The following is a 15,374-nucleotide window of genomic DNA, read 5'->3' as shown; positions in this document are numbered from 1 at the left end:
TATAAATTAATTATTTTTTTATTTATAATTTTTAATTCAATTAAAATTTAAAATTTAATAACTGTGACAATTTAATGCATTCAGATCTTGCAATTAATCCATACGACTTATTCCAAGATCTAAAGTAAAAGTTGGCTGCTTCAAAAATTTCAAATGTATTATGAAGTAATTTACATTTTCCTATTTGTTTTTAATACAAAATAATTGTTCACTGGCTTCAAATTTTAGATACAATTCACAAATTTTTAGAATAATTATTTTTATTTATTTTACTTTTTCGTGTAGTTAGAATTATAATAATTTCAGTATTAATATCGAATTTACTCTGTAATGATTAATTTTTAAAATATTTTACTTAGAAAAAAATATATAATTTTATTATTACAATAAACACGAGTGAAATTCTAATTATAATTTCATAAAAAATTATATTTTGAAACATATAATTTTGCTATGTTCTGAATTAAATTATTAAAAAAATTAAGACTCAAGTTCAACAAAAGTTATCATTCCGTCATTACAATAATAATTTACCTTTACCTTAATAAGATATGGTTGTGATCTGCTGTCACGACTCTAGGAGGTTAGCTGACGACTTCTTACATATATTCATATATATATATATACATACACACACACACACACACACACACACACACATACATATATATACTATATCCGGCTGAAGAAGCTACGTGAACCCAGATATTTCTTATTCAAAGTTTTCTTGTCAATTTTGTGTTTACAATGTTCCAGAAAAAAAAATTTATCTACCTTTATCTTCTGTTTGGATTACAGTTCGTATATTCATCTTCTACCAACTTCACAGACCAATCTGCTTTGTTAGCCTTCAAGTCTGCAATCAGCAATGATCCGGAAAACTCTATTTCTGATACCAACTGGACTTCATCCAAACCTTTCTGTCACTGGAATGGCGTTTCTTGTGGCAAACGTGGCCTAAGAGTCAGAGCTCTGAACCTCTCTTTCATGGCTCTTGAGGGTTCCATTTCTCCTCACCTTGGTAACCTCTCTTTCTTGACCTCACTTGATCTTGGTAACAACAGCTTCCATGGCGGAATACCAGGTGAAATAGGTAGGTTACACCGCCTGAGAATTCTCATATTGCGTTTTAATAACTTGGAAGGCCATATCCCACCCAGCTTCTGCCATTGCCAAAAGCTCCAGTTCCTGTCCCTTGAAGGAAATAGATTGAGTGGTGGCATACCAGAAGAAATCGGTTGGTTGCCAAGACTTGGGGCCTTGTATCTGAACTCGAACAAATTCATCAGTGGCGGAATTCCTTCTTCGTTAGGCAACAGATCAACTCTGCAAATCTTGTCTTTGCGAGAGATGAAGCTCGAAGGTTCGATCCCTCCCTCTCTTCTTAACTTGTCTTCTCTTGTTAGTCTTGATCTGACAAGGAATGCTATCACTGGCAATCTTCCTGTTAATCTTTGCCATGGTTGGCCTAGAATTCAAGTCGTCCATCTTGCTTTCAACCAACTTGGAGGTCACCTCCCTTCAAATTTTTCTGGGTGTAAAGACCTGGTGTCTTTGTCTTTGGGGTACAACAGCTTTGAAGGGACAATTTCAAGTGAAATTGGGACCTTGCAAAAGCTCCAGTTGCTGAATCTTGGCGGCAACAATTTGACTGGTAAAATTCCCTCTTTTATAAGCAACATGTCAAGCTTACAGAGACTTTACATAGAAGAAAACCATATGAATGGTAATATTCCTGAGGACATAGGGACTCTTTCCAATATAAGAGAAATCAATTTTGAAATGAATAATCTCTCCGGAGAAATACCCAGAAATATTTTGAATATTTCCTCTCTAGAGATGCTCTCGTTAATGCAAAATTCTCTTTCTGGAAATCTTCAATCAGATGGGTTATCGCTCCCAAATCTTGAAATGCTATTTTTGGGTGACAATAAACTCAGGGGAAACATACCATCATCATTGTCAAATTCCTCCAACCTTGTCCATATCGATGTTGCTACGAACTTTCTAACAGGACCCATACCTTTGAATCTTGGCAACTTACAGCATCTTAGATATCTTGCTTTACATAGAAATCATCTTACAGGAGACCCTGGAAGCCCTGAACTTAGTTTCCTTACAGCTTTATCAAACTGCAGATCTCTGGAAACATTAATTTTGCATAGCAATCCCCTCAAGGGTAGAATCCCCGAATCTATAGGGAACTTTTCAAGTTCCCTTAGGATATTTTATGCACCGGACTGCCAATTACAGGGTCATATACCGAGTGCAATAGGGTCTTTAAAGAAATTGGCATTACTTGAACTGAGTGGCAATGATCTCACCGGAAATATTCCATTAACAATAGAGGGAGTAGAGATGCTTCAGGAGTTCCACGTCAACGACAATAAGCTTGGAGGATTGATCCCAGAAGAGATCTGCTATTTAAGGCAGCTGACTGAATTAACCTTTCAAAATAATAAAATCTCTGGATCCATCCCAGCTTGTTTCGAAGATTTCAGTCATCTTCAGATACTATCTCTAAGTTCAAACAGATTGAGATCATCAATACCACCAAACTTATGGACCCTGAAAAGTCTCAGGTCTTTGAACTTGTCATTCAATTCTCTCACCGGATATTTGCCTTTGAATGTGAAGTCCTCACTAGTCCTTGAAAGGATAGATTTTTCTTCAAACCACATAACAGGAACCATTCCAAGCATTATTGGGGATTTTGAAAGCCTTACTTTTCTTAGTTTATCAAGAAACTCAATTCATGGACATATACCAGATAAATTGAGTAAGTTGAAAGGACTGGATTCCTTGGATCTATCATACAATAATATATCAGGCAGTATACCCAAGTCTCTTGAGACACTTCATTCTCTCAAGCACCTAAATTTATCTTTCAATCAACTTTCCGGGGAGATTCCTAGCGGTGGAGCCTTTGCAAATTTAACTGCAAAATCTTTTATTGGGAACCTGGAAATCTGTTCTGGAAATCCAAATTTGGGACATCCACCTTGCATATCTCCAGAAAGATCCAGGGCCAAAAATGTCATTCTCAAGTATGTTGTTCCAGCCATTGCATCAATCATTCTTATCCTTGTCATTCTCATTTCTGTCATAAGAAAATATAGACAAAAAAGTCAGCTTATCGCACCAACTTCGGGAGACAAGGAATTACCTGGCTTGGCTGACCATCCATTGATATCTTATCAAGAACTTTGCCGAGCTACAGACAACTTTTCTGAGTCAAATTTTCTTGGACAAGGAAGTTCAGGGTCTGTGTACAAAGGAGTATTGGCTAACCAGACAATTATTGCCGTTAAACTTCTGAACCTACAACATGAGACTGCCTTGAAAAGTTTTGATTCGGAATGCAAAGCACTGCGATATATCAGACAAAGAAATCTTGTGAAGGTCATAACCACTTGTTCCAACCATGACATAAGAGCACTGGTGTTGGAGTACATGCCCAATGGTAGCCTGGAGAATTGGCTACACTCCAAGAAGAACCAGTTAGGTCTGCTGCAAAGAATAAGTATCATGGTGGATGTTGCATCGGCATTGGAATATCTCCACAATGGCCTAAAAAAGCCTGTTATTCACTGCGATGTGAAGCCTAGCAATATCCTTCTTGATGAAGAAATGGTCGGGCATTTGGCTGATTTTGGGATTGCAAAGATTTTATTGGAAGACAAGGAAGCAACACAGACCAGAACCCTTGGTACTCTTGGCTATATTGCACCAGGTGACTATATGTTATTATTTTTCAATTTTCTCATAATCAGGCATAAATTCATAGAGAATGTTACAAAAAACTCAATCTTACAACAGGAATTGTATGTTCAAAGTTTCTAATCATTAGAGGTTAAACTAAAGAATAACAATTTTTAAAAAACTATAATCTAATGGCTTAGACACCATATGCTCAAAGTTACAGTAACACTATCCTAAATCTTTTCATCTAATGTAATCATTAATCCATAAAAAACTGATATGAACTTGGTGTTCCAGTATCAAGACACCAGAAATTTTCCACACGTATAATTTTCATCAACATATCTAAGCTTATGATTGGTTTTATTCTTCTATAATTACAAGAATCCATATAATGGTTAACAGAGTACGGAAGTGAAGGCAGAGTATCCAGCAAAGGAGATGTTTACAGTTACGGAATCATGTTGCTAGAGACAATTACAAGAAGAAGACCAACAGACTCGATGTTTGATGAAGAAATGTGTTTGAGAAAATGGGTGAAGGCTTCATCATATCCAGATAAGATACTCAAAATTGTTGATCGTGGTTTAATGGGGATAGAGGATATGCCCGCAATGCGGAGTGTTCTTTGTTCAATCATGGAGTTGGGTTTCGAGTGTAGTGAACAATTGCCAGAGAAAAGAATTGACATGAAGGATGTGGTAGTCAGCCTAACCAAGATAAAATCTACACTTCTTTTAACCATAAACAGTAGCTTTGATTAGGTTTTTAAATGAAATTTTGATGGTTTAGGTTCATGGTAAGTTATGTTGATTCTGTTCTGTCTGTATAGTTGTATTATATTTAACTTCATAGTTACGATTTTAGAAAGAGTACATATTAGACAACTTGATAACTGTTCATTATATTTTGTGTCTGCCACTTGAACTCTTATATCCGTAACTTGGGATCCTGTTTTGGTTTTTCCATTGTAATACAATATATGTGAAACTTAAAAAGCCATTGGGTTGTGGTCGATTCAATTCTCATTTTATTCTCGTCTAATTTATAGTTTTCGTCTTTTATTATTCTTAATATACAGAGTAGGATATAGTTTACTTTTAACATACAGAATTAAGATATGGTTTGTATTAACATGGGAATATAATTCTCGCTCTTAAAAAAAGTCAAAATGATGGTGAAGGTGAGTGAGAACAAACAAAAAAAAAATTTCAACTTCAATATATCAAGAACTGTATACACTTTAGTCAATCAAACAATAGAATTCTCAGCTTCATTACATCAATCGCTTGTCACTAGAATGGTTTAGGAACTTCAACAGGGCACCAAACTCCATTTGAGGGCACTGATTATCGTTGAAATCTAATATAGTTACATATTTTAGTTATTCAAAACATGATTTTGCCTGGCTAGGACTTCGATGTTTCAAATAGTTCTTCGATAATTTTTCTCATTCCAATTACCAGGAAAAAAGAAGATTCGGAAAGCACTAATATGACAAATATAAGATCATTATGCGGATCCTGTAAGATATAATTTTTCTATTTCTTCATTGTCAAACCACAGTGCCTAGTTTGTAGAAATCTGTTGGGTCTATAATTCTAATCCCATAGGAGAAGAGGAATCAGCATCCTACCACCCATGTGGTTTGGCGAGAAGTAGGAGACACCCAAGAAAGAACTCCAATCCAATTCCATAAAAAGAAAGATTGACTCTTGTTACGTTCCAATCGAGCTTCCCTCTAGGCAAACACCAGAAAAAATAAATAAACAATAGCTTAAAGGAGAAAAGATTATGGAACTCAATATCAGAGGTTGTTGCATCAAGGCATGATACAAGCAGGAAACACATGTATCAACAAGATATTTAAATGGATAAGACTGGCTAGCTTCAAAAATTTCGAAGAAATTCCAAATACCTCTTTTTTCTTGCGGTCCTTGTAAATATCAAAATGGTCTTGAAATTTACTTTTGTCTGATCCAAATTCTTCAAGACATGAAAGGTGTCAAGTTTCAAGACAAAAGTCCACCATATCAGATTAAGTATTCTTAACTGGCAGACTATGAGCATATGCTGTTTGACATATTCAAAGTTTTAGCATATTTTTTGTTGGCCATGAAAAGATTTGTTTTCCCACCACTTCATTGGTCATAGAACTCATAATAATGGCAACTCTACCTAAACCACAGCACAAGATTCAAACATAGTTCATTATTGACAATAAATTGGGAAGCACATAATGAGATAAACCAAAACTAAAGGGCTCAGAACGATAAAGAAAAATCAAATGTTATCTGAAAAAAGAAGACAGTACTAAAAGCAAAATCTCACTAGTAACCACTAAACCTGAGTCTCCTTACGGGACATTTAAGTTTATATGAATCAAATTAGTATATCAAATGCTCTTTCACTCAAGTAAACTCAAGGAAACACCAACCCAAAATGTTCAGTCCACAAAATTAGGGTGCTTCACCTTCCACTAGGAAGCCAGCAGTCAACCTATGCCAACCTCTATTTGCTGAATTATTATTAACAAAAGAGAAAGTTCAGCTCAATTCTAAAAAAAGCATCAGAGGTGATGCACTATGGAGACCAGGAAAAACTAACATTGGGAAGGAAGGACAATTCTTATAATAATATAAAATACAAACAGAACACATTCCACGTCTTACAACCATTCCGTTACAGCTGTACCCAGTCTAAGAAAAATATAAAGCTGTAGTCTCATCCATATATGAAAGAATACAACTTAAGTGCATTCCAACATAATAAAGATCATATTTGCAAGTTCACTTCAGGTGATTGTGAAGTTCTTTATCATTATGCTTCTGCCAAGGTTGCAACATTTTCTTTCCCTTTTATCTCTGGTCAGATGCAAAGTGCTCATACAGCATATGACACTTAAAATTTACACCCATGTTTTCGTAAGTTTAAACTCAATGTTAGCAGTTAATAATCAGCAAGACAAAGCACATTTTTTATTGAAGGCAGATTATTACAAGGTCTCTAGTTACACCAGGGAAAAGGTTATGGAATATATGTAATTTTGGCTCTAATACCAAATGCATCAATTGAATTTGACTCCATTTCCCTATATTTGAATATAGCTAAATTACCCCGTCAATATCTACTCAAACCATACAACTTGAACATTAAGCAGCAAGTAGAGGAGGAAAAAAGAACATCAGTACAGATTATTAAATTTGACTACAAAGCAGGTGATAAGATGGACAAAGCAACAATAAAATCAAGCAAAAGATGAAACAATAAATTTGTAAATCCAGCAGAACATGAACTACCGCTACAATCTACAAATTTTAGGGAAACAAAGTATAAACAAAGAACTAAGCACTCAAATAAAGGAAGCTTACATTTGAGAGAGGCAGTGTACTGCTGATAACATGGAGAATCAGCAATTTCTAGCTGCACTAGGGTATGGTGGTGTTGCAGCTTTGGATGCCATATTTCCTCCCTTAAATGAACTCCCTCCGGAAGTCAATTAACTCATAATAGAAATAACTTCAATACAATAACATGTATAATAGCACATTAATATCGACAAAGAAGAAAAATGCAGGTCGGATAATGAGATAGTTCGCAGAGACAAGCAAAAAATTGTTTCTGGGCCATGAAAAAAAAAAACATCATAGCATAAATTAACAACCATCCTACAGAAATAGAAAAGTCAAACAATTAGTATATTAGCTTTGATCTTCAAAGTTGTCTCAATAATCCAAGTATAAGCAATCTGATTACAAATTTTATGAGTCCATTTACTATCAACGAAAGTAAAGACCAAATATCTTGTCACCAATCCAATCTCATATAAAGACTATCGCATAGTTGATAACACCGAGGAAAGAAGAGAAGAGTCAATGTCTACTAAAAGATCCATAATTGTCATAGATATAACAACTTATAGCCCTAAAGCAAGAGCTTCTACAATTTCTACTAATAGTCGTACTAAGACATGTCTCCGACCTAAAAGACTACTTTACCAATCCACTCTCTGCAGATAAAGCTTAACCCCACAACTCTATTCTTGATTGAGGCATTAACATTCAACTTGTATTTCCCCTATGGTGGGTAAGTCCACATCATAACAGCCTTCTCTTAATTGACTGGATTATGCTACTATGCTTATGAGTTATTTCTTACTCTTGATAAAACTGAAGCAAAAAACAGAGGCTGATATGAGCTAAAGCAGAGTGAATGAATCTTAAACTTCATTTAATAGACTGGAATCTCACACCTTGCATTCAGTAGCTGAGCTCTTCAAATAGAGTTTTTCTAACGGTAAAAACCATTAAAATAGGATAAGAGCTCATTAACTCCTATTGTTACTCAAATATATTCCAAAAAGTCTGCACCTTTTAAGCAACAAATTACTACATATACTAAAAATTAGGACAACTGAAGTAGAATAAACATAAATAAATAAATACTAATATTCAACTATCCCTCCCTTAAATTGAGAAATAGATTTTCAGTTTAATATATACTAGCTACTGGTCACCTTTTAAGCAGCATTGTTCTTCAAAAGAGCAGACACCAAGTAATTCTCTGAACTTCACAAATGATGCCGACTTGAGGGACTTGGTGAATACCTGACCAACTTGATTTTCACTTCTGCGGTAGATAAGATCGATTAATCCATCTTTTGTGAAATTTCTTAGAAAATGAAACTTCACATCAATATGGTTATTTCTCCAATGGAGAACAAGATTTTTGGAGAGTTTTATTGATGAACTGCTGTCACAATAAATGGGGTTGATCCTTTTTGCTGGAAATGAATTTCTTCAAGAACCTTGCGCAACCAAATTGTTTGACTGGCACATGCTGTTGCTGCTACAAATTCAGCTTTTGTAGTTAACAAAGTCACAATTGGCTATTTCCTTGATGACCATGAAATTGCTCCTGAACCTATCATGAAAACATAACCTGACGTACTCTTCCTATCATCCAAATCTCCAGCATAATCACCGTCAGTAAATCCAATTAAGTCTGTATGTTCTCCTTTTTTGTAGAATAAACCATAATTTGCAGATCCTTGCAGGTATGGAAAGATTCTTTTTGCAGCAAGAAGATGTATCTCCCTTGGACTTTCCATGTATCTGCTGATAAGATTTACAACACACATTATATCAGGCCCTGTGGCTGTTAAATACATCAAATTTCTCACTATTTGTTTGTAAAGAGTATTGTCAACTCTTCTGCCTCCAGGCTCTTTAATTAGTTTCAAACCAGGCTCAGTGGGACTACTGACAGAATTACAATTCTTCATTTGAAACCTGTCCAATATCTCTTGTGTATACTTTTTCTGTGAAATAAAATTCCACCAGCTGATTGAACTACCTCAATGCCAAGGAAATAATGCTGCATCATTCCCATATCAGTCATATCAAATTCCACTTCATGGACTTCTTAAAACTTTCAAACATGGAACTATCATTTCTAGTATAAATTAAATCATCTACATATAAACAAACAATGAGCATTCTTCCCTTGTCATTAATATTTGTAAAAAGTGTATGTTCATATGGACATTTTTTAAATCCCTCCTTCAAAAAAGAAGCATCATATGACTATAAAAAGCTCTTGGAGCTTGTTTTAATCCATATAGTGCCTTTTTTAATTTATACACTTTATGTTTTTCTCCAATCTTAACATAACGGAGGAGTTAATCAACAAATACCTGTTCATCCAAGTCTCCATGCAAGAAAGCCGATTTGACATCTAATTGAAAAATAGGCCACAAATTTTGAGCAATCAATGCAATCACCAACCTGATGGTATCAAGTCGTACAACTGGCGTAAATACTTCTCTATAGTCCACACCAAACTCTTGTTTATAGCCTTTAACTACTAAGCGTGCTTTGTACCTATCGACTTTGCCATTCTCATTCAATTTTGTCTTGTATATCCACTTCAGACTAATTGTTTTATGTCCTTTACGAAGCTCAGTCAATTCCCACGTATTATTTCTTAAAATTTTGTCTTCTTCCTCTGCGCATCTAGTATATGGGCATAGATAATACACCCAAAATTCTAAAATGGTCAACATTTGGTTTCTGTCCGCTCCATGCTTCTTCCGGAGTCTTATCTTAGACAACAAATATAGGACTCCTATTCAGTATATGAATGCTCCAAGCAACAGCTTCAAGCCAAAATCTTTTTGGAATAGCACTTGTTATCAACATACTTCGCACCATGTTGAGGATTGTTCGATTCTTTTGCTCATAAATACCATTTTGTTGAGGTGTGTAAGCTGTTGTAAGTTGCCTCTTAACTCCATTGTTCTCACAAAAGCTCATAAATTCTTGCGAAATAAATTCTCCTCCACGATCAGTGCGAAGAACTTTTATTGGGCTGCCGATTTCTTTCTCAACAAGTACTTTAAAAGTTTTAAATGCTACAAATGCTTCAAATTTTTTCTGCAAAAAATACACCCATGTTTTTCGACTAAAATCATCAATAAAGATTATAAAATATCTTTTATCACCATTGGAACTTGGTTTTATTGGTTCACAAAGATCTAAATGAACCAATTCCAGCATTTTCTTTGCTCTCCATGATTTGCTTTGTGGAAAGGGATTGCGGTGTTACTTGCTAACAACACAATTTTCACAAATTTCAGAAGGGGATGCAGTAATTTGAGGAAACTCAACCACTATATTCTTTTGATGAAGCGTTCTTAGTCCACCAAAGTTCAAATGCTCGTAACGAAAGTGCCACAGCCATGTAGATAGTTCTTTTCCTAGCATCAATAACTACCCACCTGGACTCCAGGTGGATAAATTCATTTTAAATTCATTTAAGGATTAGGAGCTGGAAAGTATAAAATCAATTTGATAAAATGGATAAGACTCGCCCATTAAAAGACCTAAACGGCTTGGGATTACATAAAATGAGGACACATAATGAAGCCTTTCATACGAGGCTGGGTTTGAGACCGTTAAATGTGTGTCTTACTGTAGCTTCTGACTATAAATTCTGCACGCTTTTGTAACTAAATGAATAAAATCAAAAATATTTTAAACCCACTGACAAAATTAGAATATGACGTAATAGATGTTTCAATAATTGATTCTAGTATTGACCAAAAGGTCACACCTAAAGCTTTGCATTCTTTGCCCTCTGTAATTGATGACGATGAGGTAAAAAATTAAACCTGTGAAACATGGAGGTAAATACATTGATGACCATTCTACTGAATAAAAAAGCTCTCACTATCTTGATCAAAAACCAAAGCATCTTAAGTCAATATCCAGATATCTTCAACTAATTTATGTTATAAATGAATTCTACTCGGCAAAATTCATAAAGAAAGTTTATTAGATAAGACATAAATGGAAAAACTATGGATAATCTTGGGAATGAGATCTCATGATATGATTGTGGTGTCCAAACTTCAACTCAGAAGTGGTCATCATCAATAAACTAGCAATATAGATAAGAATTCTTAACTAATTTGAGAATGAGATATCGTGGCATGATTATGTCTCCAAACTTCAACTCAGAAGTGGTTGTCATCAATAAACTAGCAATATGGATAAGAATTCTCAGCCTAAGTTTGTGAAACTGAATTGGAAACTCATTTTGAAAGGGTCTTAAGGTGGATGACACGACATAATTAGTGACTACCAAGGAGGACTTATTATAAATTAGACATCACCAAATAGATTCTTTCTATTCTAAATATATATTACAATTGGATACAAATAACTTCCATCTCATATGCTTTTCTTGTGGCTTTTACAATCAAGATGTAGACAAATGTCCCCTAACTCTTGTGTGTTTGATGTAAGTTACAATGAAGAAAAAGTCAAATAGTTAGAACCCTTGCAACTAGAGGAAGGAGATGCGTATAGTTAAAGGGATAAATGTCCCCTAACTTGTATGTGTGTTGATGTAGTGCTCTAACGTGCCTTCATATTTGAAGTAAGATATGATCAAACTAACAACAAGATATTATATATGAATTATTTTGTATTCTATAATTAGATGATAAAATAACTTGCTTTATTTTATTTGATATAGTGGAAGAAAAGAAACAAAGATTCATACTATTATTTCTTCAAGATGAATTTGACAAGTCTCCAATGTGTTAAATATTGAAAGGATAATTTTTTTTTATCTAATTACATAAATCATTCATTCAAGAGAAGGCATATATATATATATATATATATATAGCTAATTATGTATATTCATGATTAAAGATCTCGTTTTATTTGATATAAATGGAAGAAGAAAAACAACAATTACATTATTTCTTCAAATTTTGGCGAGTGTCCAATGTGTCAAATATGGAAAGGATTATTATTATTAATTTTTTAACAGCAATTGGGATTCCCTGGTTGGCACTCGCAAACATGGAAAGAACACTTGAAAAATGTCTTGCAGACTTTCTTGCAATCGGCATCTGTATTGCATGAGATTGGCTTTGCACCCTGTGCTTCAGTCTTCTCCAAAGTTGACAGCACTACACCTGCATATATTTCATTCATGACTAGTCTTACATTCATTACTATGTAATATATTGTAATATGTACATATGCAGATATAAACTGGAGAAACATGCCCATAAAAATGCGTGTCTTCCTTAATATATTAATGACAACAACATTGTGCGTGTGAATATATATAAATATGCATGGATAATTATTTTACACATATAACATGTATAACACATGCCTTATATATTTATTGTATCTTGTTATTATTGATAAAAATTCATTTCTAAATAATTTTAAAAGTTTTGCTGGTTACCTCAAATTTTCTAAAAATACAATACTATATCTACTTATATTCATAATACAAAATCATTACTCATATATATAAGCACATATGCTCGTAAAAATCATATGTGAATGAGCACGCATGCATGCATATACATATCATGCGTATATATAAGAGAGACGTACATGATGTGAGGAGAAGAGCCATGAAAAATGTGAACTTGAAAGGAGTCTCCATTCTGCTATGTGTGTTTGGAGAAAACAAAACGCTTTGGACAAGAATGCTCTTTTGATTTACAGCAACATGTGGTTATAACAATAGCTAGAAGAGCAAGGTTTTATAATAGTGAGAATGGGCATAATAAATTTGATACATTGTATTTTTATGTTCATATATATGTATAAATAAAATGTTTTTAATTAGATATTTTTTAAGAAGATATAGATTAAATATCACATTTGATTATTCATGATACTACATATCAACTTATTTATAAATTCTCATTAATATTGTTTTAATATGTCAATGAAGCAAATGCAAGTCATTAAAAGATGCATGGTAACTTTTATATTAATTAAGACCAAGCAATTAATCTCGTCAAATTCATAATTTTTTTTTCTAAATATATAAACAAAACGTTGACCATAAAATTGAATGAAATTAATATGAGTATCAGGTGATCATATATTTAATCATTTATAAATTCTCATTAATGTTATTTCAATATGTTAATGGAGCAAATATAAGTTGTCAAAAGATATATGGTAACTTTTTTGTCAATTCAGATTAGAGAATAAATCTCATTAAATTTAATTTTTTTTTTTTTTCAAAAATATAAATAGGTTGTTGACCAAAAGAAAAAGTCAAAGTTTGTTTCTCCAAAAATATGAATAGAACAAGGTGACCAAAAAAACTGAGCAAAATCAATATGATTGCCTTCGCACTTAAATTAGGGCAAAAAAAAAAAATTAGTAGAAGAAAAAGTTATATTTGCAACTTAATTAACATCATTTAACTGCCACCAAATATTCATTTTATCTAAGTCTCAATAGATTTTGTCTAATTTAGTTAACATAATCCTACTATTAATAATTTAATAAGTTAAATTTTCTATTCTAATGGATTAAATATTATAAATTGTATATTATTAATTCATAATATATTAATCCATTATTATAAATTGTATATTATTAATTCATAATATATTTATAAAATAACGAGATTTACATTTTAAATAAAATTCAAAATCTTAACCCTTAATTAAAAAAATATGAGTCTTTAACAACTGTGTTGTTGGCAGTAATTGTTAGCAGTTAAATTGACTAATTAAAGGGACAAAATTTATTCTGCTCATTTTCATTTCTGTAATAATTATTATGTAATAATTTTTAAATTTTTTTTCAGATGATAGAGGGATAGAACGTGATGTTATTTGTGTCAAATATTCAACTCTATAATGAACCTATTCCTCTCTTTATGCTTATCATATCACAGGCTGCAACTCACGTCTATCTCTTATATCTTTTCTTTTCTATCTCCTCCCTGCAGTTATCCACATCACAAGCCGCACCACATCTCTATCTCTTTTTTCTTTTCTCTCTTATCTCCTCCCTGTAGTTATCCATATCACAAGCAGCTCTATATATGCTACATATCATAGTAAGGAAATACAATAGATTGTTTTCATTTAGCTGGTGTAAACCTAACATGGTATCACGAGCTCTGAAAGGAAAAATACAAAATGTCTACTGCAAACGACAAACAACTCTCCATCATCTCCATCTCACCCATCAACCTCACTACAACTCATTACTCATTCGCCATAAAACTAAACATCAGAAATTATCTAGCATGGAAGGCACAGTTCATCCCCATTCTCAACTACCAAAATATGTATTAATTGAATTTAATTTATTTTAATTTGATTAAATGAAAATAATAGTAATAATAATAATAATAATAAAAATGGTGAAAAAAATAATTGAGGATTTAATTGAAAATAATTTTGAAGAAAATGGATGAAAATTTGAGTTCTAGAGGTATTTTTGAAAGAAAAATTAAAAAAACGGAGGTCAAAACGTAATTTAGAAAAATACGCCACGTCAGCTGCTCGGTCAGCAGCCCCGACCAACCAGGATGCGCCAGGTGGCAGAGACACAGACGCGCGAGGCCACACGGAGGGAGCCACATAAGCAATCCGTGTGCGCGCGATCGAACAGCTGAGATCCGTTCCCGTGCGCACGGACGGTCCAGATCAAAAACGCGCACGGATGACCCAGATTGCATCGCACACGGACGGTCCACATTGAATCGCGCACGGACGGCCCAGATTCACTCCCTATTTAATAGCAATCGGATGGTCCAGATTAAAAACGATGGACGGCCCAGATCAAAAGCGGATTGGTATAAATAAACCTATCTACACCCAAACCCTAACCCTAGCCGCCAGAGCCCCTCGCCGGAGAAGACAGCCCAGCCATCGGGGAGCCGACCGCCATCGCACCGGAGCAATTTTTGATCGCTAAACGAGGTAAAAATTCTATCTTTTGCTCAGAATTTAATTTCAAACCCACTCATGACCAAATCGGAGTGAAAGAACCGACCAATTGGCAGGAAAATACCGCCGAAGCTCAGCGGCATCGCCGCGGGGTGTTTCGATTTTCGCCTCCGATTCCCATTCGATGTGATTTTTTCACCGTTGTGATCACTGTTTCCTCCTCTATAGGTTGACCGGAGCAAAACGCCCAACTACAACGTGAGCCGGAGGAGTTGCCGCACTGGAGAGAGCCACCACTGGTGAGTTTCGATTTTCTGTATTTTTTGGCCTACCGAGGGCCCTAAGTGTGTTTTCTCGCATGAACCGATGCAAGTTCGGCTGAATTCGGCTGAAAACGGCCAAAAACAGCCAACCCGAGGTGGATCGACGCCGC

The 15,374-nt window shown here is 34.2% G+C and overlaps 1 protein-coding gene and 1 long non-coding RNA gene across 2 annotated transcripts; one reads left to right on the top strand and one right to left on the bottom strand.

The window, feature by feature from the left end:
- Window positions 1–653: 653 nt before the first annotated feature.
- LOC110819835 (uncharacterized) lies at window positions 654–4,730 on the top strand. Its single transcript, XM_088216420.1, has 2 exons — window positions 654–3,733; window positions 4,108–4,730. Exons 1-2 carry the CDS (start codon window positions 748–750, stop codon window positions 4,464–4,466), a joined length of 3,345 nt encoding a protein of 1,114 aa, XP_088072546.1. The 5' UTR covers window positions 654–747; the 3' UTR covers window positions 4,467–4,730.
- Window positions 4,731–4,902: 172 nt separating this feature from the next.
- On the bottom strand, window positions 4,903–9,124 carry LOC110819989 (uncharacterized). Its single transcript, XR_015817996.1, has 2 exons — window positions 5,621–9,124; window positions 4,903–5,443 (listed from the first exon to the last, which is right to left on the bottom strand). It is a non-coding gene; the product is annotated as an uncharacterized LOC110819989 (long non-coding RNA).
- Between the last annotated feature and the right edge of the window lie 6,250 nt (window positions 9,125–15,374).

This window comes from Carica papaya, chromosome 3, assembly GCF_054855325.1.
Source record: "Carica papaya isolate Zhongbai chromosome 3, ASM5485532v1, whole genome shotgun sequence".
Taxonomy (NCBI): domain Eukaryota; kingdom Viridiplantae; phylum Streptophyta; class Magnoliopsida; order Brassicales; family Caricaceae; genus Carica; species Carica papaya.
This window is presented reverse-complemented; position numbering and strand designations above follow the sequence as displayed.

Excerpts from the sequence above, each read along its gene's own strand:
- LOC110819835 (XM_088216420.1), top strand. The coding sequence starts at position 748 with ATGTTCCAGAAAAAAAAATTTATCTACCTTTATCTTCTGTTTGGATTA. Across the intron at positions 3,734-4,107 it reads TCTTGGCTATATTGCACCAG|AGTACGGAAGTGAAGGCAGA; the intron begins GTGACTATATGT and ends AATGGTTAACAG.